Source organism: Falco cherrug, chromosome 1 (genome assembly GCF_023634085.1).
Source record: "Falco cherrug isolate bFalChe1 chromosome 1, bFalChe1.pri, whole genome shotgun sequence".
In the NCBI taxonomy this organism is placed as follows: Eukaryota; Metazoa; Chordata; class Aves; order Falconiformes; family Falconidae; genus Falco; species Falco cherrug.
This window is the reverse complement of record NC_073697.1, coordinates 126,588,211-126,615,017: the sequence shown is the minus strand read 5'-3', so window position 1 is coordinate 126,615,017 and position 26,807 is coordinate 126,588,211. Positions and strand designations below refer to the sequence as shown.

The 26,807-nt window shown below is 66.5% G+C and overlaps 1 protein-coding gene across 8 annotated transcripts; it reads right to left on the bottom strand.

Moving 5' to 3' along the window:
* Positions 1–811: 811 nt before the first annotated feature.
* AATK (apoptosis associated tyrosine kinase) lies at positions 812–25,005 on the bottom strand. 8 transcript variants are annotated; one of them, XM_055696205.1, is made up of 17 exons: positions 17,132–17,444; positions 15,145–15,231; positions 13,484–13,617; positions 12,175–12,367; positions 11,208–11,287; positions 10,990–11,108; positions 10,385–10,472; positions 10,079–10,212; positions 9,266–9,350; positions 8,380–8,501; positions 8,031–8,180; positions 4,783–7,927; positions 4,484–4,631; positions 4,149–4,394; positions 3,749–3,963; positions 2,758–2,846; positions 812–1,356 (listed from the first exon to the last, which is right to left on the bottom strand). In XM_055696205.1, exons 3-15 carry the CDS (start codon positions 13,526–13,528, stop codon positions 3,935–3,937), a joined length of 4,584 nt encoding a protein of 1,527 aa, XP_055552180.1. In that variant the 5' UTR covers positions 13,529–13,617; positions 15,145–15,231; positions 17,132–17,444; the 3' UTR covers positions 812–1,356; positions 2,758–2,846; positions 3,749–3,934. The 8 variants fall into 8 exon arrangements, with proteins under 8 accessions (XP_055552180.1, XP_055552150.1, XP_055552156.1 ...); XM_055696175.1 differs by lacking the exons at positions 15,145–15,231; positions 17,132–17,444 and adding an exon at positions 24,789–25,005; XM_055696181.1 differs by lacking the exons at positions 15,145–15,231; positions 17,132–17,444 and adding an exon at positions 24,789–25,005 and having other exon boundaries at positions 12,175–12,361.
* Positions 25,006–26,807: the final 1,802 nt, after the last annotated feature.

The window sequence follows — 26,807 nt, the reverse complement described above, 5'->3', positions numbered from 1 at the left end:
CACAGCTGGGAGAACGGCCTCAATCCCAGGGTGAGCTGTGCTTCGGGCTCGCGTGGGGTGGACTGGCAATGGCAGCGGGGAGACGGTCCCCCTGCTCCCTCTGCCCGGTCAGGAGGGACCCCTGGGATGGGCGGGATAGCTGGGATCCCCCATGCAAGCCAAGGGGGCGGTGGGAGCTGTAGGCAGCTCCCAGGCTCCTGCAAGACCCCGGCTGCCCACCCCGGGCTGGGAAGCAGTGGGATGCTGGCGGCGGGATGCCAGCACTGCAGCCCCCGCCAGGATGGGGCCAGTGCCGGTCCCAGAGGCCCTGCACCACCAGGTCTCTGTATATGGTAGGGTGTTACGGTACTGCTGTAAAATATAAGCTAGGAAAAAAATACTTGTGGAGGTGAGGGCTCCGCTTAAGTGTGCCTTGGGGTGCCTGGGGCTGTGGGGTTCCCGGCAGAAGGGGCACCCTGCTCCCCTCGGACAGGCTCTCCCATCCAGACCTTTGCTTGGCTCTTTGCTCTTCCTCTGTTACTAGGGCTGCATGAGAAAGAGATAGATGTAGATAAATATATATATATACTTGCTAAGCTTATTGCTGGGGTGTGTGCCCACGAGCAAGCTGGCTCCTGGGCAGTTCCCGCAGCTCCCAGCTGCCGCTCGCTCCGAGCCGAGCCAGCGCGCCGGGGGTCGCACCCTTGCCAGAGCCAGGGAGAAGGGGGTTTCCAGGCAGGAACCGTGTCTCCTGCGGGTGGGCGGTGGTGTGCCAGGCAGCACAGGAGCACGGGGCGGGGGGCAATGCCCTCAGAGGTTTTTGCCTTTTCCGTTATATTTGTCATTTTGCACTTTTTAATGGCTAGTGCACTGCGGGCCGGTGCTTTGCGGAGCCCAGAGAGCCCAGGCGTGGGGGTCGCTGCCTGTGGGATTCCATGCAGCCGGGGCTCTTCCCCAGTCAGACGTGGTGGCTCATCGCTGCCGTGTCCCCTCCGATGGCTTTCTGGCAGCTCAGCTGCAGGACAGCAGCTTCTCCTGTGGCCGCCGGGGCTCTGGCTGCACACGAGGGCTGGGTTCGCTGGTTGACGCGCAGCTTCTTCCTCTCCCGGGGCTGGAGCAGATAAGGGGAAGGGGGAAGCAGATGGGGCAGGGGCAAGGGGAAGGGCTCTGCTGGGGAGCAGGGCAGCGGGTGGGAGAGAGCTGGGGGATCACAGTCCAGCGTGGGGCAGGGGGCAGGCCGGGGGTCCCCTTGGTCACTGGACCAGCGTTGTCCTCTTCCAGCCCCCCCGGGACCCCCCGGGCAAAACCCCCTGGGCTCCAGCCAGCCCCCGGGGCTTCGCTGCACCTCCTGGCTTGGTGGCACCTGCAAGATGTAACCTGAAATAATTTTTTTGTGAGAAAAAGTAATTTATGAGCAATAAAATCCCCCCCTACCCCCTTCCCACCCCCAGTGTTTTCCTTGGCCAGAGGCATCCGCCTGGCCCTGGAGCATCGCTGGTCTCCATCCCAAGCAGCCCCGGGCTGATGCGCAGCATCCCTGCGTGCCAGGCAATGATCTGCGCAGGAAACGGCTGAAGATATTTTAAAAACTTTATTATTGGCCCGATGATATTTGACACACATGCTGGGAGCTGTATGGAAATCAGCACTGATAAAAAATACAGCAGTTATGACCCGTATTGATAAAATAGACAATGTAATAATAGCCTTTCTATTAAAAAAAATATCCAAGACACAGCTCTGTCCTCATGCTGCCATCCAGAGGCAGGGACCTGCGGCACCATAGACCAAACCTGGGCTGCTGGGGTCTGGGCAGGGGGCAGGACAAGCAACCCACCGCCCTGGGTGCAAGGTGGGCGCCTGGAGAGGGGGGTCGAGCAAACTCTCCCCCCACCCCACAATGCAGAGCAAGCCCCCTGTAATGCAGCCAGGGTGGCGGGGGGGGGGGGGGGGGGGGGGGTGTGTGGGGGTGTGGAGGGGCGGGCACGGGGGGGGGGTGGGGGGGGTGGAGGGGCGGGCACAGGGCGGGGGGGAGCTGTGGGAAGGGCACCCCCCTGGGTGCATCCCACTCCTGCCCAGCAGCACCCCAGCACCAGCAATGGGTGCTGCACCCCATGTCACCGGCCAGCGTGGGGCTGTGGGGGTGGGGGGAGCAGGTAGTTACAAGCCAGGTTAGAGCTTAAATAAATCACTTAAATAAAACAGTAATTGTCATCAGTGGCTTGCCAACTGGCGGGGGGAGGGGGGTGGGGGTGGGGGGTGTGAGGATGGTATGGGTCAGGCACAGCTGCCCTGGATTTTGGGGCTGAAACTGGGGTCCCACCTGGACCCTGGCTGTCCCCTGGGAGTGGGGTGGGGGGTGGCGGTGGGGGTGGGAGGCACAGCCCCCTGGGCCCCTACAGCAGCATTCTGCCCACCAAGAGGGCCCCAGCTGGGGACCCTGCTCCAGGCTGGGCTGCCCATGAAGGTGGGCAAAGGGTGGGCAAGCGCGGTGCTGCCAGCACCCAGCACCAGGCTGGGCCCCGAGCAGCGCTGTGGTGCCGGAGATGTGCTGAGCCAGGGACAGGCTCGTCCCACGGCACTGGGCCCTGGTGTGGAGCAGAAACCCCCCAGCCCCAGCACCTGCCCCATGCCACGTAGGTGCGTGTGTGTGTCCGTGCACACGTGTGTCCGTGCACGAGCACGTGTGCCCTCACCCCATGTGCATGGGGGGTGGTGGGAGCCAGGGGGGCTGCAGGGGATGGGGCGGAGGGTGGGGGTGGGGGGGGCATTTCTCACCTCAGGGTTTGGTCTATAGACCCCAAAGGAACCAGCCCTGATTTCAAGGTTTCGCTCAGCTCCGCTTTACTTCCATTTCCTTCTGGAAGCTGGAATTGCACAATTATCCTAAGCCTCAAATGAATAAAAAAAACCCCAACAAACCCAAAACAAAACAAACAAACAAAAAAAAATGGAACAAAGAACTGCAAGCGCCCACCCCCTCCCCCCCCCCCCACCCCCACCCCCCCCACCCCCCCCGCCTCGTTATGTATCTTTGGCAGCACTAACTTAAAATCGCATCACTGTGGGTTCAGTCAACAGCAAGTTTTGTTTTTTAGGGTGGGTTTGGATTTTTTTTATCCTTTTTCTTTAAATACAAAAATAGGTGGGTCCCGGGGGTCCACCCCATGTGGGTGGCAGCCGGGACCACCCCCCCACCAGCCCTCCTCGTGCTGCTCCCCACTGCAGCAGGGCAAGGGTCCCGCCAGCCCTCAGGGTCCCTCACCGGGCCAGGACTGCTCCCCAAAATGCAAGGGAAGGGGGAGCTCCCCAGCGCCCCCCCAAGCCATGCTGCCCACCCTGGGCACAGGGGGCACGAGAGTCAGCAGCAGCCCCGGCACAGGAGCGGGTGCACTCGAGGCAACATCAAGCAGTGGCAGCAGCCGGCAGCCCCTTGCTGTCAAATGCCGTGGGGCGGCCAAGCCACCACGAGGTGCAAGACCAAGTGCACGGCACAGAGGAGGGGCGGCATGGGCGTGTGGGGACAAACACTGCCTCGGGGAGCACACGTGGGCAAGAAGCCAAGGGGGAAGACTTCACTGGGGGGGACACTCGGCAAATGTTAGCAAGGTCAGGGCACTACCCTTTAAATGCTATAATTTTTTATATATATATATATATATATATGTATATATATATATATGTGTGTCTATTTATACACACACACACACAGCGCCACACGCACGCACACACACACACACACACACACACACGCACAGCTGTCACCCACCGCCTGGCCCCGGGCCCTGCCGGCCCCGCTCCCACTCGCAGCAGCAAACGAGCTCCTTCCGATAAAATCTGCCTAAAAAAAATCCAGAGCGCGGTCTGGGAGCCCACAGCCAGACCCCGCTCCCGGTCCCGCCATCCTGCACGGGTGCCAGTGCCGGGGCACTGCCTGGCCGGCATCCCGGCTGGCTCACTCCCGGTCGCCGTCTTCGCTGCTGCCTGCAATGAGCAGAGAAGCAGCATGAGTGGGTCCCAGCGCTCCCGTGGGACACCCATCCCCATGGAGCGTCCCACATGCTGCTGGCTCCCACCACGGCTGGCACTGAGGGACAGCAGCTTTCCGGAGTGCTGAGGGTGGCAGGGGGTCCCAGCCGCCCACCCAGCAGCACGCCAGGGGGACTCACCTCCTATGGAGTCCATGTCAGAGTCAGAGACGTGGGTGATGGAGAACCGGGACACCGGGGCAGGCGAGACCGTGAACCGGGAGAACTGGATGGGCAGCACCTGTTTCTGTGCCGGCACCAGTGCGGGCAGGGTGGGCAGCTCAGGTACAGCCGCGTCGGGCTCTGTCGATGTCCCCGTCAGTGAGGCCATCAGGGACGGCTTCACCGGCATGAGCGGAAAGTCGTCATCCCACTCGAAGCCACCACCTGCGACACAAGAGCAAGGGAGCTAAGCCCACTGCGAGGGTTGCCACAGCCCGGCCTGCCACCCCCCCCATAACCCCCCAGCCCCTCACTCTCTTCCGAGGCATTGCCGTCTGAGGAGTCATCCGAGGTGCTCAGCCTGTCTGCTGGGCTGGGGGGGCTGCTGCCGGCGGGGGGCTGCCCCAAAGGCGGGGGGGGCTCCGGGAAGCTCTGCTCAGCCAGCTCCCGCGTGGGGCTTTCCTGCACAAGGGGAGATGGGCAGAAAGGGACCCTCACTGGTGGCACACCTGGGGATGGCTCCCACCACCGGTCCCTGTGCACAAGGATGGCATCCGACAAGGCAGCGGGGCTGTGCCCAGCGCCCAGGTCTGCCCACCCCACGGTCACCCACCTGGTCGAAGAGGTAGATGGTAACATCATCGTAGAAGGAGACGGCCTTCTTCTTGCGCTCCAGGTCCTCGCAGAAGGACTCGGAGAGCAGGCTGGGCATCTTGAGAAGGCTGCGCAGGTTCCTGCTGCTCTGGCTTTCGGCCACCACGATGGGCACGGCCGCCGGCTCCTCCTCGCTCTCCTCGCTTTGCTCCTGGATGTTGTAGCAGCGCAGCTCCTCGTCTGACTCGTCGCTATCCTCCGTGTCCTCCTCCTCCTCCTCCGGCTCCTCACAGCACTCGGGGGCAGCCGGCCGTGGCTCCCGGGCAGACAGGAGTGGGGAGAGGCCGGGGGGAAAGTCACCCCCCCGTAGCAGTGTGCTGGGACCCCCTGGTGCATCGCCCACCCCAGTCCCCTCCAGGGGCAGCCCCGGCGTGGAGGGCACAGTCTGTTCACCCTGAGCCACGGCTCCCCCAAGTCCAGGGGGGCCCTCGGGCATGTGGGTCCCTCGGATGGACACCGGCTCCCCAGGGCTCGCCAGCACCGGGGTCAAGAAGAAAGCCTTGGGTGGCACAGAGCCCGGGGGACAGACGTCCCCACTGGGGCGCGCAGAGCTGCCCGGCACCAGCCCCGTGCCAGCGGGTCGCTGCTCGGTGCCAGGCACCTGCCCCGCGGGGGTGGCCGGGGTGCTCCCCGCCTCTGCACCCTGCCAGTCCCCCACCAAAACCCCCGCTGCCAGCACATCCACTGCCACCTCGAGGCCAGGCGCTGCTGGGGGGCTGCTGGGTGCTCCCGGGGGGTGCAGTGGGTCCTCTCCCAGCATGGGGGCTCGCCCTAGGTCCTGCGCAGGGGACCGGGGAACCTCCTCTGCCTCTGGGGTCTGGGACCCATCACTGTCCTCCTCGTCCTTGGGGCCGCGCTCAGCCTCAGTGTCGTAGTCGGAGAAGTAGGCAGAGTCGCGGTAGGGGTTCTTCTCAACGAGGCTGTGCAGCTCAGCCCCCAAGGAGGTGGAGAGCTGCGTTTCGGGGGCCAAGCCCTCGCCCCCCGGTAGCCCCGGGGGTGGCTTCCCCAGCTGGCTGAAGGCCTCTGCCTCTCGGGGCTCATGGGGCTCTTTGAGGACAAACTCAGGGGACTCATTGTTCTCAGTGTCATAGCCACTGTCAAGGGCCTTGGGCTGGCCGGCGGGCGCAAAGGCGGTGGGGCTGAAGACCTCGCAGGAGCTGGCTGTGGAGGGGATGTCCAGCGACTCCAGGGAGTCTGGCGTCCCCACCTGCTTCTGCAGGGACTTCAACACTGGGGCCGCCTCCACCCGCTCCACATAGTCCCCGGAGAAGTCAGTGAAGACGCCAGAGGTCAGCTCAGCTGTGTCCTCATCGCTCCCCTCGTCGGCGCTGGGGAAGCTAGAGCTGGAGAATGTCTTGTCTGGTGTCCGGTCCACGTTGCTGGCAGCGCATGTGCCACTGTCAGTGGCAGCCTCCCCGGGCACCGGCGTGGGTGCCTCGGCGGTCTCCGGTGCAGGCTGGGTGCTGTCTGTGCCAGGCTCTGTGGGGGATCCGGCGTTCGTCACGGTGGTGCCAGCCACGGGGGTGGCCTCCCCCAGCCCCACTGCAGCCATGGCGTGGGGCAGGGGGCTGCACGCAGGGCTGCTCCCCTCCACGCTCTCATCCGGGTGGGCATCGTGCTGGGCCCCTGCCGGAGCTGGCAGGGCCGTGCCGGGGCCCCACGGTGTGCCGGGGCTGGCAGCCAGCGCTGCTGCCTGCGAGCGGCCGGAGGTTGATGAGTCACGGCTGTGCCAGGCCTGACGCCGCGGGGAGGGCGAGCGGCACGGAGAGGAGGAGCTGCCGGCAGTGCCGGGGGGCTGATCCTGCCGCGGGCGGCGGAAGTCGTGGCCCGGCGGGGACCCCCCGAGCTGGGGCTGGCCGCGTGGCACGGTGCCCAGCGGCTTGGCCATCAGCCCCCGGAAGGTGATCATACGGCGGTAGCACCAGCTGTCGCCAGCCGGGGGTTCGCGGGACGCGGGGCTGCCACTGCCAATGTTGTTGTTGGAGGAGCTGTTGGAGGCCCAGGGCTGCCGCTGAACCAGGGGGCTCGCACCCTGCGGGCGGGGGGCACCGGGGGGGCTGTCCTCGCCCAGCTCCAGCGCCACGCTGTCCGGCCGGGCCCCGCTCTGCCCCAACAGCCGCCCGCCCGGCAGGGGTGCCTGCGGCTCCCCGTACTCCCGGGGGCTGTAGGTGCAGTTCACCGACGGGGAGACGCCCAGGGGGTCGGTGAAGATGCTGGGCTGGAAGGCGGGGATGGCCCAGTTCTGGCTCCCTGGCTGGGTGGGCTCCTGCTCCAGCAGGTACCCCTCGGCCCCATGGCTGGGGGACGGCTCGTAGCCCTGCGGCTCCTGCCCCGGACAGGGGTAGGGGTAGTACTCGGCACACTCCCAGGAGCCCTCGGCCGCCGGCGCGTGGCCCAGCAGCGGCTCCATGCTGAGGGAGACGGTGGGGCTGCTGTCGGAGTCGTACGTGCTGCCACTCTGGGCACCCTGGGCTCTCCAGCAGGATGGGGGGCGCAGGGACCCCCGCTCACCCGCAGGGCTGTAGGCGCACATGGCATAGTCCAGCTCGGCGCCGCCCTCCCCAGGCCCCTCGATGCGGATGTAGTACTCGCTGCCCAGCGAGGGGCTGTGGGCACCCAGGATGGGCACCACACCGGGGGCCGGCAGGCTGGGGCAGCCCGGCGGCTTGCACTCGTAGCAGGAGGGCGAGACCCCCAGGCTCAGGCGCCCCGCCGTCGTGGCCGGGTAGTAGAGGTCGTGGTACCGGGCGGCGCTGCTGGGGCTCAGGGACCCCAGAGGTGCCTGGAAGTGCTCGGTCTTGGTGTGCTCCCACTTGTACTCGAAATTGAGGCCGTGACTGGTCTCCATGACAGTCAGGATGTCATCCCCATCTGAGGGGAAGCCATCGGCCGAGAACTGCTCCAGCAGCGGGAAGGAGGAGAGCTCGGGGCCGTGGTGGCTGGCGCTGGCACTGCCGTTGGGTTTCATGGAGTTCCAGCGCTTCTCAAACTCCTCCTCCACTTCCGTTGCCCCTTTGGCGCAGAGGTAGGAAAGCAGGAGGTGCACCTCCTCTGCCGTCGGGCGCTGCTCCGGCTGCAGCCAGCAGAACTGCATCACCTCGTACCTGGCGTGGCGAGGGGTGAGGGTCAGCCCCAGCCCCCTGCCCACCTGGGGACCGGGAGAGGGGAGGGGGCAGGATGTGGCCGCAGCCCGGCCCAGGTCCTCACCAGCGCTCTGACAGCGAGAGCTTCAGCTGGGGCTTGGGCAGCTTGAGCTGCTGCTCCTTGATGGCATAGGCAAGCACTTGCCGATCGGAGTAGTGGTCATAGGGCTGGCTGCCCAGCTCAAACAGCTCCCAGATGGTGACACCCAGCGACCTGCGGGCAGGGCAGGGGATGCTGGGGGTGGGGATGGGGACACCCCGCCTCGATACCAGCCAGCAGCCCCAAAAACAATCCACCCTGATGCATCCTACTGCGGCTGCACTCCTGGCAGACACTTCCCCCTGCACCCTCCGGCCACCAGCCCATGCCGTGCCTGGCAACAGCCCCCAGTACCCCCCAAGACCCCACTCACCAGACGTTGCTGGACTTGGTCTGGTCCACGATGAGCAGGTTGCCATGCACTTCATCGATGAGCTCGGGTGCGATCCAGCGCAGCGGCACCCACAGCTGGTCGGCCGTCACAAAGTAGTCGTCCTGCCAAGTATGCAGGGTCAGTACGAGAAGAGAACGTCAAACCTACACGTAAGGGACTGGCCACACCACAGCAAGAGCCACCCCCTGCCCTCCCCGGCCACCCATCACTGCACCCCAGCTCCCCGATCCCCCCTGGCATGTGCTCCACTCGCTCCGCTCCTCCTGGCACCCACCTCTCCCTTCTGCCTCCCAGCGCATCCTTCCTTCCCCTCTGCCAGCTGCCCCTGGCTGCCCACCCTGAGCCCCCCCCAGCCCCAGCCCTGCAATCCCAGCCCTGCCGGGAGCTGCGAGCAGCCAGGAACCAGCGGGATGGTCAGACAGGGACAGACAGCCAGCCCCCCCACGCTGATGTGCTGGCAGCTGCCTGCAGGGACCTGGCCCTGGCAGAGGGGCATGTCCTGGCCAGCCCAGGCAGTGGCAGGGAGCCCCAGCAGCATTGCACTCCGCTGGGCAGGGGGACAGGGCATTCGGGGGGAGCGAACCCAGCTTTGTGCTCACCGGGAGCTGCCAGCCCTGGGGTACAGCCTCGTCCTGGGGCACAGAGTCCCTGGCAGGGTGGTCTGTGGGGCAGCAGCCCCCACCCCCACTGCCCCGGCAAAGCCCAGGGGCCAGGGGGCTGCCTCGGCACAGCTGCGGAGGGGGACTGTGTGTGCGGCAGGGGGTGCGGGGCTCAGTGCAGCGCGTCCCTCTGTGCATGTGTATGTGTGGGTGCCATGGGGTCCCAGCGCAGCCCCCAACCCCCTCCTCTCCCAAACCAGCCTTACTTTGTACTTGCAGTGTGAGAGCCCGTAGTCTCCGATCTTGACGGTCAGGTCGGCGGTGAGCAGGCAGTTCCGCAGGGCCAAGTCACTGCCAAGCAAACCCAGTGCTGTTACCACCACCACGAGGGGTCGGGGGGGGGGCACCCACCACCTGGAGGCCGAGGGTCTGTGCTTGGGACCCCCTGGGCAGCGCCATGACCAGCAGGCTGGCAGCGGGAGCGGGACAGCTGTACAGTGGCAGGGCCAGTGGTCTCACTGCCAAACACTGGGCGTGCCGATACCCAGCCACCAAATGCACAGCAGGAATGCCTGCGCGGCTCCGGCTGCGCCTCCGTCCATCCACCCATCTGTCACGCGCTGAGCCAAGCAGAAAGCGGCTGTCCCCGGGCAACGTGAGCCCTGGCACGGGGCTGGGCTCCCGGGCGGCTGCTCCAGCCCTGGAGGGGTCAGGCAGATGGGGCACACGCGAGACCCCGGAACAGCAGGGTCCACCGAGGTTGGGATGCCTGTAGGAAAGTCCCTCTCTGGCACAGCTGGGCACCCCACATCCCCCCAGCCACAGCACTGGGCACTCTCGTGGGGACCCACCTGCAGAGCCTGGCTCAGGTGGGGAAGGTCTGGCGTCCCCCGATGGCAGCACGCCCCCTCCTCAACAAAATCACTGATGCTGGAGTCTCTGTCTGCAACTCACTCAGCACCAGGATATTGTTGGGCAGGAGGAGCAGCGGTGGTGCGGGAACACCGGCATCCTGCAGACCCCATAAGTCCAGACACTCCGATTCCTGCCCAGCCCCCCGGGGTGCCAGGCCAGCCTACCTGTGGATGTAGTTGTTCCTGTGCAGGTGCAGCACGCCGCAGGCCACCTCGCACGCCATCCTCTGCAGGGTCAGCAGGTCCGGGGTCATGGCCTCAGCCCCCTGGCAGCTCCGCAGGTACCCCTTCAGGTCACCCTGCAGGGCAGTGCCACCATCACCCTCTGCAGCGCTGGGCTCGCCAGGGGCTCAGCTGTCCCCAGAAGGGCAGAGCACCCATGCCCCCCATCCTGCCCTGCCTGCAGCCCTACAAGCCCCTCCGCAGTACTGTGGGGAGCAGGACAGCACACGGGGCACGCACGGCACTCACCAGAGGGCAGAACTCCATCACCAGCAGGTACGGGGTGACCTCGGCGCACTGGGCCAGGCACTGCAGCAGGTTGGTGTGCTGGAGGGCCCTGTGCGGGGCAGAGCAACGGGGCACATCGGCACCGCGCTGGCTGGGGCGGGGGGACAGCGGCAGCCCCCAGGGAACCATCTCCCTGCCTCCTCTGCTGCTGCGCCGGGGGCCAGCACGGGGGCTGCCGGGAGCGGGTACCAGCACGTCCCAGCGCCCCGGGACACACCACAAAGGGACATTTGTCCAGCTTTGCTGGGGCAGGGAGCAGCTCAGTGCCCCCCCCACCCCCAGCCCTGTTCTGCCCATGACCTCACTGCAGCCCGCTGCCCCCATGCCGTGGCCAGCGGCTCCCAGCACAGCTCCTGGCCCACCATGACAAGCCCAAGGCAGACAGCAATGGGGCTGAGATGGAGCCGTGCTCCCCAGAGAGCGTGGCCAGGCACCTCCACCGACCAGCCCCGGCTCTGCTTGGCAGCCAGACGTGGCACAGGGGGGACCAGGCACCATCCAACAGCATCCCCACTCCTGGCTGTGCCTGGTGCAGCAGCAGCACAAGAGAGTGACCCCAGATGTACCTGTACGGCTGCGCTTCCTCCAGGAACTGCATCTGGTCCTGCACGCTGGCGCTCGCCTTCAGCTCCTTCACCACCACCTGAGTGCTGCTGATGCCCGAGTTCACCTCCCCCAGGAACACCTGGGGTGAGGGACAGGCTCGTCCCCTCTGTCCGAACCCCAAACCCCACAGCCAGCATCCCACCGGGTGTCCCTGGGGGACCCTGTCCCTGCCGCTCACCTTGCCGAACCAGCCATGCCCGATCTCCTTCAGGTAGAGCAGGCTCTGCCGCCCCAGGTCCGCCGACTTGAGGAGCTGCACTGTAACAGAGCACATCCAGCTGCCTGTGCGCCCTCCTGCCTGCCCGCCCGCACGACCCGCCGGTCCCAGCCCAGCCGTGGCATCCCCACCGTGCCAGCCGGTGCCAGGCCTTGCACTGCCCTGGGGTGCTCCTGAGCAGCCCCCACCGCAGAAATCCCCAGGCAACCCGCAGCCAGGGCATCCTCCTGTTCAGGCATCCTCCCGCTGGCCGGGGGACACGGGGCACTGGTGACCCCAAATGAGCTGGCTCCCTGCCCCTTCTGCTCCCCAGGGACCAGGGAGAGCAAAGCCGAGCCCAGCGTAAGCTCTGGCATTTAGCCCCTTCCTGGCTGCCCCCGGCGCAGGTCCTGCCCCTCAGGCACCCGTGCCAAGGGCGGGCAGCAATGGGGCCATTGTTGGGCTGCGCCATGCCACCTCGCACCGCGCAGCCCTGCCACACTGCTGACATTCTCTGGGCCAGGCAGTGACGCTGGGCCAGAGGGGGATGCGGCCAGGCACCCCCCACATTCCTCTCCCACTCATGGGCTTGTTTACACGGGATCAGGGCTTGTGGGTGTCACAGTTCGGGGTACCCGTGCCCTGTCCCATGCTAGCGGGGGTTGCGCTGTTTCCCTGGGCTGGTGCCATGCACAGGGCTGGGGACAGGCCACCGGTGACCCTGACACAGTGTGACAGCGGCAGCACTCCCCAGGGACTGCCGGTGCCTGTCCCCTGCCCAGGAGCTGCTCCTGCCAGAGCCGGGGCTCCGCTGGAGGAGGGGAGCAGGGGCGACCCACCATCCCCACCCCACAGCCCCTACCCCGCAGCCCGGTGATGCAGGACCCCCCTCCAGCTGCAGCTCACAGGGGTCCTGCACGGACCGATGCCTGCCCCTGCCCCGGCTTACCTGAGCGCCCCGGCTGCTTGGCCATGGGCAAGGAGACCTTGGTGAGGGGCAGGACGTAGACCTCGGGGCCATGCTGGGGGGCAGGCGAGCCCTGGGCCGAGAGCTCCGTCACGTAGTCATCCCCCTCGGCGTTCTCAAACTCCTGGGCCGGGGGGCGCGCGGGGGGGCACACACCGAGCAGAGACAACTGACCCTGCAGGTTCCCGGCTGCCGACAGCCTGCCCCACAGAACCTCGCCGCCCGCCGCCCCACTGGGGTCACCCGTGCATTGCACAGCCCTTGGCATGGGGACCCCCAAGTCACACCCTCCCAGCACACAGCCCTGCCTGTACCCCAATGGCAGACACACACCCCACCACCCCCGCCATGGGGATTGCCCTGGGGCAGGCACCCACTCCCCACTGCCCCATCCCATTACCTGGCTACACTGCCTGGCCAGCCCCCGGCCCCTGAAAGCTGCCTGGGCGAGCAGGTAGGCGATGGTGAGCATCTCGCCCTGCCCGCGACCAGCCCTGCCTCATGGTGCTGCCAACCCCGCCAGTGGTGCCATGCACTGCAACCCACCAGACACGGGCAGTGGCCAGCCCCGGCCGTGCACCCCTATATAACCCGTGCGGGGGCACGAGGGGGCTCATTGTTCCCCTCCGGCACGGTGAGGTGCTCCAGCCGGTGTGGGACAGTTACACAACGGCCCAGCGTGTTCCCCCCCTGCCTGACCCCCTCCCCCCCGCGGGCGCCACAAGCCTCCACAAAAATCCCAGCAATTAGGGAAAAACTGTTTCTCGGCACATTCTGTGCCTGTGAGGTCAGGGTGCCTCCCACCCCCGGGGGTGTGCGGGTGGGACTGCCACAGCCCTTAACCATGCCGTGGCCTAGCCCCGCACAGAGCTGGGAGCCCAGATGGGTCAGGATATGGCCTGCAAAGATGCTGAGCCCTGCAAGGTCCATGCTCTGCAAAGCCAGGAGCCCAGCTGGGTCAGGACAAGACCCCCACAACGTCCATGCTCTGCCGAGCAGGGAGCTTGGCTGGATCAGGACATGACCTCCAGTGACACCGAGCCCTGCAGCATCCAGGCTCTGTGCTGAGTGGGGATCCTGGCTGGGTCAGGATATGGCTCACAGCAATGCCGAGCCCTGGCAGCACCCTGGCAGGCAGGGGTGCTGAGCTCTCCTTGCGCAGTGCTCTCCTGAGCTGGGCTACATCCTGCACTGGGGCTGGGGCTGGCCCCAGGAGCCACCGGGCACCTCTGTCCTTCCTGGGGAGAAGTCCCTCCCATCCCAAGACAAGCCCCCCATGGCCCCAGCTCACCTTGAAGCCGATGTCCCCCTTCTTGCAGCACAGGCAGGCCAACATGAGGAAGATGAAGGTGAAGAGCCCCGAGAAGGAGACGGCCACGACGGCCAGTGAGGAGGACCAGGAGAGCTCACTAAGGGGGGTGCCGTCTGCAGGGACAGGAGGGGTGTGGGCTCAGGGCAGGGCTGGGGGGCACCAGGGCAGGGTGAGGCTGTGCGGGGAGGTCCTGCCCGGGAGGGGGGTCACGGGTCATGAGGGCACACTGGGGCTGGTGGGGGCTTTCGTGGGGCGTGCTCAGGAGGTGCAGGGGTCCCAGCACCATTGTGATCCATTCGCTGGCTCAGCTCATGGCCAGGACAGGTGGGGGGCCAGGGCGGGACCCCAGAGCCACAGCAGGACCCCAGTGGAAGACTGCATGGAGGGGGTCGGGGGTACGCTCACCACAGATGCAGGGTGGTAATGACACCCCGTGGAGGGGGGCTGCACCAGCTCAGGGGTCCCAGGCACCCCTGCCCAGCCCCAGGGTTTGCCCTCCGGTGGGTACGGCAGCAGGAGCAGTAGCCCCAGCCCAGGCGGCATCCCAAGGCCCGATGATGCTGCTCCTGCAGGAACTGGGAGGATGGGAAGCTGGTTCCCCGCGCCCAGGCAGAGCCAGCTCCTAACCTGTCCTGCCCACATAGATCCCCCAGGGGAAGGGTCTGCCGGAGACCTGCCAGCGCTGCTGCGAGCCCTGCCCTGGCACAGGGCAGACCCTGCTCCCACCAACAGCGGCAGCTCTGCCTGTGCCCCCCACCATCCCACGTGCCAGCGGGGCAAACCACAACTCCTGCCCCTGGCCCCACACGGGCCCCGGACCCCTGGCACAGGGACACAGCTGTGCCCCACACCTTCCAGGCACCAGCACCCCCCGAGTGCCAGCACCCGCTGCCCACGCTGCATCCCCTTGGAGCGGCTGGGAGCACGGGGGGCCCGTCCCCCCCAGGCGCCTGCCGTCGGCTGCAGCTGCCACATTACTATTCTGCCCAGCGCCTGCCCAGACAACCGGCGCAATTGTGGTGGGAGGAAGCCGGAAGGCCATGGCGCTGCCAGCAGAGCTGGCCTTGCCGAGGAGCCACACGCAGTGCGCAGCGCCATGCCCTCCCTGCAGGATACGGGGCCGGGACGGGTGCCCTGCCCTAACCCACAGCACCACTCAGCCCCATCTCCTGGCCCAAATCGCCAGCCAGTGCCGCGGTCTCTCCGCAGTCCACCGAGCACAGTGCCAAGCCCCTCGGGGATGCTCACGGCAGACACGTGGGTCCTGCGCATGGACCACTAGGCATTGCCCCACCACCGGCCCTGCGCCCCGACCACGCTGCCCCCCGCGCTGGGGCTCAACACCGCACTGCCAGCTCCCGTGTGTCCTTGAGAGAGGCACCTGAAGGGCATAGAGGGTCTGGGGGAAGGTCCTGCCTTCCTGGCAGAAGCCGGCAGCCTGTGCCCAGGCACTGCCCGGCACCATGCAGCACGGGCATGGAGCACCCCGGCTCCCACAGCACCCCGGCTCCCGGCACAGCGGTGAGCAGATGTGCTGGCCCCGTGCGCCATGGCACACCCCGGGCCACACCAGACTCTTCCCTGGCGCTTGCAAAATGCTCCAGAGCCATCTTCTGAGGCTGGTGGATGCAAAGCCGAACCTGGGAGGAGCAGGGGGTGGCGTTCTCCCTCCTTTCAGCTGGTTTCCATGGTGAACACACTTTGCACCGCGAATGTCACCATTTTCCCTGGATAGTGGGACAGCAAAAGAGAAAATGACTCACTGAAAAGAGCCTTTTGAATGTCGACGGGGAGCAGAGCGCGGCGACAGAAGCCCTTCCAACGGGGCCTGTCAGCTGAGCCGCCTCTCAGCCGCGGCTCGGGAACCAGAGCCCTGCAAACCAACCACTCTCCAAACCGAGGGGCTGGCCAGGTCTGGCTGGTCCTGCCTCAGTTTCCCCACCTGCACAACCAGTGAGCTGGGAGCCATGACCAGCCCAGACTGGGCTGGGCGCCGGCACAGGGGCACCACCACCACCATAACCCACGGCCACTGCCTGGCTGCTCAGGCAAGCAGGCACTGCCCTTGCCCGTAACCACAGTGCAGGCGCTCAGTACGGTGATGGGAAACGTGGCATCATCGCAGAGGCCAAACGCTCCCAAAACCAGGTCGAACAGCCCTGCAGCAGCCGCTGCCAGAGCACCAGGACACAAGGAATAGGGGGGCACAGGGAGCACCGGGGTGCGGGGTGCAGGGAGCAGGGCCTGCTGATGCGGTCTGAAGGACCCCAGGGCTCTCAAAAGAAGCTGGAGACCCCACCACATCCTGCACCCCATCCTGAGGCTCTGCCCACACACACACACACACACACACACAGGAGGAGTAGGGTCCCCTGGCACTGGCACTGTGCCCCACTCTGGCCTTGGTGCCTGGCACCAGCCCTGAGCCGCTCCCCTGCCTGGACGCCCACCCCGTGATGGCCTCTGGGGCAAGGCTGGGGTGCTCGGAGCTGAGCAGGGGGTGCAGGTGGGCGCATGCAGCACGGTGGCAGCACTGCTGGGCTGGGAGATCAGCACCCCACGGCTGAGCCCTGCACACCATGCCAGCATAGGCACCAGGCTGGGGTCAGTGAGGAGGGCATCACCACCCCAGGAGGGCCAGGACCCCTGGCACAGCGTCGCCTGGCTCCATCACAACACCCCCACCCCAGCCATGGGGGTCCCATGGGACTCTTTCCACCGCAGCTCTGCAGCACTCCCACCCAAACCGCTGGTGCAGAGCCAGCCTCGCCACGGGGGTCAGGATGAGACCGGGCAGCTCAGCGTGCCCAGCCCGCAGGAACTGCTGCATCACTCAGGTAACCCCTTGCCCCCAGGGCCAGCCCAGGCCAGCCACCCACCCAGCAGGGTGCTGTGTGCAAGCCACACACCACTGATCCCCCACCCCAGCCAGCCCCACAGGGTGGTCTGGTGGCAGCAGCGAGGACACAGCTCCAGCCCCAGGGGGACCTGCCCCAGCCCCACGCCCAGCCACATCAAATGGGAGTGTACTGGCAGCGGAGAGAGACTGGGGATGCCAGATGCACTGGGATGCAGCGGGATGCGGTGGGGTGTAGCGGGATGCGGTGGCATGCAGCGGCATGTAGCAGGATGCAGTGGGGTACAGCAAGGTGCAGCAGGGTGCAATGCAATGCAGTGGGGTGCAGCAGGATGCAATGGGGTGCAGTGGAATGCAGCAGGATGCAGTGGGGTGCAGCAGGAAGATGCAGTGGGGTGTAGTAAGACGCAGCAGGATGCAGTGGGATGCAATGGGTACAGCAGGGTGCAGCAGGGTAATGCAATGCAGTAGGGCGCAGCAGGATGCAAGGGGGTGCAGTGGGATGCAGCGGGATGCAATGGGGTGTAGTGGGATGCAGCGGGATGTAGTGGGATGCAGCGGGATGCAGCAGGATGCAATGGGGCGCAGTGGGGTGCAATGCAATGCAGCAGGATGCAGCGGGGTACACGCTGCCCTCCCACCCCCGCAGCTGCCGCCGCGGGCAGAGCCCCGCCTGCGCCCCCCGCCCTCCGCTCCGAACGCGGCTCCTAACGGGGCCGGGACCCCGCCGCCGGCGCAGCACGGACCCCCCGACGCCTCTGCTGACTCACGTTCGCCGGGGGCCGCGGGCCGCCCCGCCGGCCATGGCCCGGTGCGGCGGGGCTGGGGCGCTGCCGCGGCTGCTCCCTCGGCCGGAGCGGGGCTGACGTGTGCGGAAGGGCCGGGCCGGGCCGGGCCCCCCCGGCGGCTCGGGGCTCCGGGCCCGGGGGAAGCCGCGGGCAGGCGGGACCCGGCTGCTGCCCACCCCCGCCCCCGGCCGGCCAGGGCACACGCGGTAGCTGCAGGGCAGAAAGGGGGGCGGGGTACGGCACGCCGCGACCACCCCTCTCCGCTGCTGCCTGGAGCTGGTGCCAGCCGCAGCCCCGTGCCTCAGTTTCCCCATCTGTAATGCACAGAGCGGCGGCGCCCCGGGAGCACGGTCGGTGCAGCCCCCCCGCCCCGCCGCCCCCACCCCAGCCACGATCTGGCCCCGCAGCCCAGGGAGCAGCACCCTGCAGCGGGCACCCAGCCGGGAGAGGCAGGGTTCGGGCAGGGAGCAGGGCAGGACCCAAACACACACGACCCATTGGCACCTCCAGCCACGGGCTCGGGCTCCCCTGCCCCGGCAGCTCTGCCAGCACAGACACAGCCCTGGTAACGTGTTAATCCCCAGATCCATGGGCAGCTTCCAAGAAAGCAATTTTACACCCCACAGGATGAGTGCTCTGCTCACCCACATGCATCCAGGCGGCAAGAAACCATCCACTGCCATTTAGCATGCAAGCACGAGGCTGCTCCTCACAGTTTGCAGCTCCAGAGGGAAACTGAGGCACTGGGAAGCTGGGCAGCAGGGACGAAGCTGGGCCAGCCCCAGCTGCTGCACCCCTGAGCCCGGGTCCCTCCTGCCACGGGACCAGCCACGGGGCTGGCACTACCCACCGATGCCAGCGGGGAGCCCGGCACGGAGCCGGTACCTGCAGCATCCTCCACCAAGACGCCGCTGGAGCCAGGCATCCACCTCGCAGTAGCCGGCTGAAACCGGGGCACGAGGAAGCAGCACCCTGTACCCCTCAGCCCCAGAGACCTTCTCCCACCAGAAACAGCCAGGCCATCCGGGCAACCTCTCCAGTGATTAATAGATCAGTTAATTTTAAATGCAAGGCACGCCTTGTTAATCTGTTCTCCTTATGTATCTTTTAATGTGGGCTTATTTAACCAGTGCAGAAGTATTTTTAAAGGATTGATTTTTGCCTCTTAATTCTGGTTTTATCACCTTGGGATGAATTAGCAGTAAAAAAATAATTAGATGGAAAATAAAAAAAGATCATCCATCATTTTCTAACGTGATGAAATAAAAACTAGGACTGTAGTAAGTACAGGCCAAGCCACATCATTGTTGTGCATACACCGAGTGTGTCAGCCTGATTAGAAACAAAAAATCAAGTTCCTCCATCAAAGCCCGCCCTGCTGCAGAGCCAGGTTTCCAGCCGGCACAGCCCAACCGCGATCAACTTTCTCCATTTTCTGAGAAAACAATAAAATATTAAAAAAGCATGCAAAGCAAGATTTGATTGATTATTTAAACCAAATTCTCTTGCTTAGCGTTTTAAACCAGGTCTGAATCAGGGGCTGTAAAGCCTCCCATGCCGGCAGGGATGCTACAGCTGCATCATGGCAAGCCCACTGTCCCGAGGGACTGGGAGCAGCCACGGCCCTTGGTGCCCAGGGGAGCACCCAGCCCCCTCACACCCCAGCAGGGACCCCGCCAGCCCCATGCCAGCAGCAGTGCCAGCGCCGGGGCCGGCCACAAGCATGGCACCACGGTCCCGCTACGGCAGCGTGCGGCACCGACCGAGACGAGGCTCCAGAGCAGCATTTACGTAACAGCGGGAGAGGCAGCACGGAGCGGGGCAGCCTATTTTTATCAGAAATGCTCAGCGGCGTTATGAAACAAGCAGCTTTGGCTCCAAAGCGGAGCGGTGGAGGAGCAGGCAGAGGGATGCTCCACAGCCCAGGCAGAAACCCAGGCATGGGGGTCTGGTAACGGGAGGGGCTCTGCCCCTGCCACAGAGCACCCCCCTCCTGCCACCAAGACCCCAGCTGGGAAGCCAGGGGCTCCCCTTTCACCTGCCCCCCGTCTCAGAGCCAGGCGGTGCCATCACCACGAGGATCACCAAGCATGTGGCAGCAGCCAGGGGCATGTCACAGCCCTGCACACCCAAACGCTGCCCAGGGGCAGTGGGCAATGCGTGCGGAGGGGACCCCAGGGATGGCCAACCACTGGCTCCTCCACCGCTGGCAGAGCGAGAGGTGGCCAGGGCCACCCAGAGCCACAGTGGCCGGTCCTAACCCTGAGCAGCAGCACATGCTGAGGGCCCTGTGTGACCCTGCCAGCATGTGGTGGCACGGTGGTCCGTGCTGTGCTGCCAGGGCTGCTCACTCGAGTGGGTGTCAGGGAGACAGACCCCTGCTCCCAGGCAACTGTCAGGGCATCCCCCACTGCAGCCCTGGGAGGCCAACACAGCCCAGATCCCGGCCACCCCAGCCCACAGCATGGCAGGGAGCGGGGCTCAGCATCGAGGATGCTCAGAGCACAAAACTGCGGGGATGCTGGACACCCACCAGCCCAGCACCCCTCTGCACCACACCTGCTCTCAGCCAGCCCCACAGCACCCAAATCACCCATCACCCACCTGCGCGGGTACACACGGACTGGGGAGCCCAGAGAAAACCCTGCTTTGCCATAGTGCTGGTGGCAGGGATGGCCCGAGGTCCCAGCCCTGCTCCCAAGCACCTCCTGGGATGCAGCTGCTGCAGCTGGCAGGGCAGCGAGCACCGGGAGGAACATGCAGCCTCACGGGTACTTTGGAAAGATGAAGGCCCGTGGAGGCTGATGCGGTGGCCCGGCAGCGGGACACCCTGGCACAGCTGGGATGGGAGCCTGGGAGCACCCATGGGGACGCGCTCCCTGCCCCGGCGCAGAGAGCAGAGCCGGCCCCTGCCCAGCCAGGGGGGCAGCGCTGCTCCATTTACTGCGTCTGCCTACGCTGGAATTTTCCTTCGCTCCAGTAATTAAAACAAACTGCTTTAACACGGCTGCTGACACCCGGCTGCAGAGGAGGATGCCGGCCGCAGCTGGCAGAGGGGAAGGGACAGGAAGTGGGACCCCCGACGCTCGCTGCCTTCGTCCCAGGCTGCGGGACACTGGCTCTGCAGGAAATCCTGGACCTGCTCCCCTTTCCTCCAGCGCTGAGCCCCCCCACCGCTGGCAGCCCCACGTCCTCTCCATCCCTCGGCCAGCCCCAAGCACCACTGGGAGCCCCATGCCAGCTCCGGTGCCAGCCAGGATGCTCCCTGTCCCCTCTGTGCCCCCGGCCATCAGGCCAGGCTGGAGCAGCTCTCAGGGCTCAGCTGATGGCAAATGATACTACGGCAGTGACTGCCCTAAGACGCCACGCGGCACGCTCCACCAACACTTCCCCGGGCTGTCAGGGGGATTAATGCCCAGAGGAGATTTATTTTCCTGCCACTGGGCACGCTGAGTCAGCACAGCTCAGCTCTTCTCCACGCCAGCCCCATCACCCTCCAGCCCCACGCCGAGCCGTGTTCCTGCGGGGTCCCCCTGGCTCAGTCACCCACAACGAGCAAAGCCCCGCTGGGGACGTGCCAGGGCAGGAGCAGCTGGAGGTGAGCAGAGCCCTGAGCAGCTGCAGGGCACAGCCAGGACCATGTCCATCCTGGGCAGCGGATCCCGGTGCCTCCACGCTGGCCGAGTGAGTGCCGCACGGGGTAGGAGCAGGCTCAGCTGTGGGACAAGAGCAGCCCAACAGCCCCTTTGACCCGAGCGCAGGAGCTGCCTGACCCGGCAGGGATTTTCCAGCCCAGGGAATTAGCAGGATGGCGAGGCAGCATAACACGAGCGAGGTAAAACCTGGGAAGTGCGAGTCACCGGCTCTGCCTGCCTTGGCTGCAGGCAGCCAGGACCGGGCAGACCCCTAAATGCAGACCCCCCCAGTGGGATGCAAAACTCCCTGGCTTAGTGCAGCCCCCCAGCCACATGCAGACCCCTTGTGTCAGCGGGAAGGATGCAGCGGCAGGTGCAAGCGCAGTGCCCCGCCGCAGCCCCGAGCCTGGGAGCATGCTGGCGGTGCCATTTCTGCCCCACTTCCCCCAGTGCCACCGGGGCAGCAAGGCTGGTGCCAAGGTGGGCTGTGTGGCGTGGCGAGGCGGGCGCCAGAGCCCTGCTCTGGTGGGGAGCACACGGTGCCGGGGAGGGCAGGGCCCGTGGGCTGTGCCAGCACATGGTGTCCCACTGCCGGGCAGGGAGCCCGTGAGTCACAGCCTACTCCTCCTGCTGGGAGCACGGAGCCCTTTCAACCCCGGTGTATTAATTTCTCCTAATTGGCTTTGACAGGGATCCGTATCGCCATGCAGAACGTAATCGCCCGTGTGCGCGGCATGGGGGAGCGGGGCAGGAGCAGCACGCCGAGGGAGGGAAGGAGGGGAAAAGGGGGGAGCAAAGCGGCACCCCTGGGGGAGCAATGCTGCCGGTTGCCTGGATCCGTCCCCCCACCGAGGGGGGCCCAGCTGCCCTGCTGCACTGCAGTGCTGCATCAACGCCATTTCCCGCGGCAGCCCAGCCACTAGGCTGTGCCGGAGCAGGGGGCTCACCATGTGCCACCCCACCGCTGCCCAGCCCCAGCATCCTGCAGGCACCGGGACGAACCCCCCGCCTGCGAGCCCGGCTCCTGCTGCCTGCCAGCCCGGACAGACGGCCAGGCCCTGTGCCGCTGGCACCTCGCCGGGAGACGTGTGGCGAGACGGATGCTGGCCCTGGCGCTGCCCCGGCTGTGCTGGGCATTACACCTCTCGGCAGCCACCACCTGCATCTCCCGCCCGAGGAGCTCCCACCTCCCTGCCCCAAATGCCCCCTTTGTACCCCAGCGGTACCTTCCCCCCATCCTCCCCCAGCATTCCCAGCAGCATGGTTGGTGGTGGGGTGGGAGCATGGGGGGTGCCTGCCCCCCATCTGGGTTGCCAGGGTCCTTGTGGGTGCTGTGGCCCCTTTGTCACTGCGGTCCCCCAAGGCCTTTCCCATCCTTGTGCCAGGAGTGGATGGTGATGCCGGCTGTTGCTGCTGCTCAGCCTGGGGCAGTGGATGGCAGCGCGGGGCAGCCAGGACCAAAAACACAGGGCTGGGGGCACCACCCGCCCTCCCTCGGCCTCAACCCCCCCATCCCCACCCAGCACCTCAAGCCCCCGGCTCATCCCAGCACAGGCACGCAGGGCCAACACACAACCCCCAACTGCAGGGTGCTGGAGCAAGGAACGACAACACCGCAGCCACCAGCAGCCAGCGACACCTCACCGGTGCCATGGGAGGGCAGAAAGGCTCGGGCAGCCCCAGGGAAGACCAAAAGGGGAAGAAAAAATAGGCGGGGGAGAGAGGATGTTTCTCACGATTTCAAAACACACTCCTGGGTCTGAGACGGGGAAGTGCAGGCTGGGAGCAAGGGGAGCAGCCCTTTCCCCCAGCAGAGACATCCTCGTGTCCCCAAGCACCTGCCATTGGCTTCATTGAGAGAGACTGGGGTGCCACTGACCCCAAAGCAAAGTGCTGCCCACCTGGGTGACACAGGGGATGTGGCACTTCTGCCCAGTGCCTCCACGTGGCGTCTGCTCAGCCAGGCTGCAGCAGCTCATGGCACTTCCAGGACAGGGAGTGGGCACCCAATTCCCATGGGAAGGCTGGGAGATCCGGGCTACAGGATAGGGCAGGCAGCATGTTGGTGCCTCTCACTGGCAGGGCGGTCGGTGCTCTGCCAGTGGCTCCAGTGCTTCGTGCGCCACACGGGAGCACGTCTGGGGTATGGCCTGCAGATGGGCAATGCAAGACAGGAACCATGAGGCCGCTGGGCTGGGACACCTAGCCGGAGCTGCCAACACCAGGAGCGGTGCATGCTGGCATGGGCAGCCGGCACAGCCCAGCATGGGCACATCCGACAGCCAAGCCGAGCAGCCTCACCAAAAACAGAAGATGAGGCTGGAGCACAGGCTGCTGCTGTTGGCACATCCCATCCAGCCCCAGGTGACACCGCTGTCACTGCATCCCGCTGCCGGCTCAGCTGCCTGGCCCTGGCAGCCGTGGCTTCTCACTGTCCCTCTCCAGGAAACACAAGGACGTGGGGCCAGTGCCACCGTGCCCTGCAAAGTGCCTCCTCTTCCACACTGGCCCAAGCAAACCCCAGGGAAAGGAGGCTGGCAAGGGCAGCCGGTGATGCCGTGCAGGCAGGAGGTGCTGCCAAACGGACAAAATCAACAAAGCTGTGAAAGAGCGAATATGGTTTGTTCCCCCCTTTAATTCCTCTCCTTGCCAGTAACTGTGGGTGGCAGCTGTACGGCAGCAGCCGAGCCCCAGGCCCAGGAGCGTGGCAGCATGGCGATGGGCAGCGACGGAAACCTTCTTTCAGAAGGATTTTCAAATCAAACCTGGTCCGCAAATCCCCAGGTTGACAGGATTAGCATGGCAAATGGGGCGCCTCACGAAAATGCAGAGAAAAATCACACCAGAGGCTGAAGCCGGGGAACAGGGCTCTGTTCCCAGCGTTACCGCATTTTAGATGCAAATAAAGAGGTTTCCTCTCTAACAGAAATCGATACCGAGCAGGCTGGGGACAAAGTCTCTGGCAACGGGGACATGGTTTGGTGAGTCCTGGTGTGGTTCATTTTTAAATCCCTCCACGGATTCAGACCGTCCGCAGCTGCCAGGGGAGCTGGAGCAGCGCGAGGCGATGGAGGAGGGATGCAAGAGCCCGGCTGGGAGGGATGCAGGAGCCCGGCACCGACAGCCCCGCTGCCACCACCGCGTCCGGTACCGGCCTTTGGTTTACCTCCTTTGCGGTGACGGAGGCGGCAACGGGAGCCGCGGCAGTGCCGCTTGGCTGCCCGAGCCCACCACGCGTTCTGCCCGGTTTGGTAAACACCGGGCTAGCCCCGAGAGCATCGCCAGCTCCCTGCCCACCTCGGCGGCGGCTCCGCGGGCGGCGGGTCCCCGGCGGGAGGGCGGGAGGCACAAGCCCTGCACCGGGATGGCCGCGAGGCGCCGCCGGCGCGGAGGGGGGGGCTGCTGCGGCAGCCCCCAAACACGCACACACAAAAGCAGCCCCTGCCCCGCTCCCGCGGCTGCAGCATCTTCCTGCAGCTGCGACGCGGCCGAGGCCGGAGCGCGGTGCCTTACGTAACAGCCTGCACCCCGAAACGGCCGCCCCCTCCCCGAGCCCCCCAGAGCCCCCCCGGCCCCAGGGAGACCCACAGCCCCCCGGGCAGCGGGGTGCTCAACCCCGGCACCACCTGCCTCCCTCGCCCCATCCCCACCGTCCGCGTTGTCCCCTCCCAAGGCGGGAGATGCCTCCGGAGCCGCCGCAGCCCCGGGGAACAAAACGCCGCCGAGCTGCGGCAGCGCTGCCCCTGCCCCTGCCCCCCCCCCCAACCCCCCGGCAGCACCGGGAGCCGTAACGTGCCCTTTGGCGGCGAGGGGATGCTTCACCCACGGTGCGGCACCGGCCACCGGCGGCCGGTGCGGGGCTGAGCCGGAGCCCGGCGGGGACCGCGGCGGCAAGAACGCGGGGGACGGGGGGCTGCCCGGGAGGGACCCCCGGGGGCACCGTGGAAGCTTCGGCGGGGCGGGGGGTCGCGGGGGCCGGGTGGCCCCGGGGCGGCGGCACTCACCGGGGTCGAAGTGGGAGCTGAAGGCGAGGCTGGGGCTGAGGAAGGCGGCCGACATGGCAGCGGCGGCGGCGAGGCGGCCCATGGCGCGGCGGCGGCGGGAGCCTCACGGCCGCCGGCTGCCGCTGGCCCCGCGCTGGGCACGGCGGCGGCGGCGGCGGCGGCTCCTCCTCCATGGCGGCCGCCGCGGCCCCGCGCCCCGTGCCCCGGGGAGGGGCCGCGCCGCCGCCGCCGAGCGGCGGGAGGGGGCGGGAGGGGGCGGCAGGTGGCGGAGCCGCAGCCCCGGGCCCGCACCGGGACCCGCCGCCCCCCCGGGACGCGCCACCGCCGCCCCCGCGCGGCCCGGCCGGGGCTGGCGGAGCCCAACGGGACCCCGCGGGGAGCGGGCCGGGGCCCCCGGAGCAGGGCCGGGACCCCCGCGGAGAGCGGGTCAGGACCCCCTGGAGCACAAGCGGGCCGGCCTCCCCGGCCCCACAAAGCTGTTCCGGTGCTGACCCACCCCGGGCACCACCGGCCTTCCAGGACCGGGGATAGGACCAGGGTCAGGATGGGCGGCTCTGCCCCCCAACCCCCAGCGCAGTCCCACACCGCGGCTGGGGACCCCCTGCACCTCCCCTCTGCCCCCACAGGCCCGCACACCAGTGCGGCCCCATTCCCGCAGCCCCAGCCAGGGTGGGGGCAGCAGAGCCCCTCCGGCAGCACCTCACCACACCAGCCAGGTCTGTCCCCCTGGGGCTGGGGGCTGCCCCACAGCAGGGCCACCAGCTCGGCCTTGCGGGCTCGACACCACAGCCCCAGCACGTGGCACTGCACCCTCCGGCTGTTAGATGCTCTAAAATCCCAGCAGCCCCCACCCCTGGGCAGGGAACGGGCACCCCCCTGGGCAGCTCCCACCCCAGCAAAGCTGGTCACTGAGCCCACCCAGCCCCGGGGAGCAACTGGGATCCAGGCTGGATTTTCCTTCGGGAGCACAGTGGGATAGCCCTGCCCCATCCCCATCCAGGAGCTGCTGCCGTGCACCATCAGCCCACCCCGTGCCAGTCTCAGCTCTTCGCATGGGGCTCGCGCTTCACCACAGTCAGTTTTAATATTTAAAGCCAAATTTTGCGTACCCGATTAATTTTTCACAAGACTTCAAGCTTGCAAAGAACACCACGCTGCACATGTCACATCGCCACAAATAGATACGGGGCTGGAAAAATTACAGACTGCTGGGAGAATAAACACGCTGCGCTCTGCCGGAGCCAGCCCACTTCTCCCCAGGCTCCACGTGTGGCTGCTCCAGCCGCAGTGACCCACATGTCCCTGGGGTCCCTCTGCAAGGGGCTGCAAGGAACTGCTGACCCCTCCATCGCTCACGTTGCTTTCGGTGCCGCCCGACTGGGGTGCAGCCTGCCAGCATCCCACTGCCACCAGCAGCCACCCCCCAGGTCCCCAGTCCCTCCAGGCTGTGCAAAGGGCCACATCCCTGCTCCTGGCAGCCTGGGCACCCCCGGGCTCCCCACACACCTTCCCGGGTCTCAAAGCAGCCAAGCAAGTGCAGCACAGTTCCAGCATAGCCTCGGCACGGTGTCCAGCACCCTGGGAGGGGACTTGGGCTATCTTGGGGCTGTGGTGGCATAGGCACCCGCCGGAGCAGCGGCAGTCCCACCGGGAGCAGGTGGCCATGTGGTTTGCACAGCCGGCCTCGCTCCTCGCGCAGCTGAGCTGGCACCGGCTGAGTCACGGCGAGCCTAGACGCACCAGGGGCGGATGGCTGCGCAGAGCCCTTGCCAGCACCCACCTGCCCATGCTGGGCTCCCACCCACCCCAGCTGCCCTCAGCACCTGGAGCACATGGAGCCAGTCCCGAGGCGGGGTGGGAGGAGGACAAGCTCGAGACCTCCCCACCACCGGGCAGGGGCAGCGGTGGCTTCGGCCAGCGGGAGGGAATGACACCACCCAACTGCCACGTTTGGTGGCAGCAGGGCAGCCCCACGCACAGGCAGCCCCAGTGCCCAGCATCCCTTCCCTCCCAGCATGC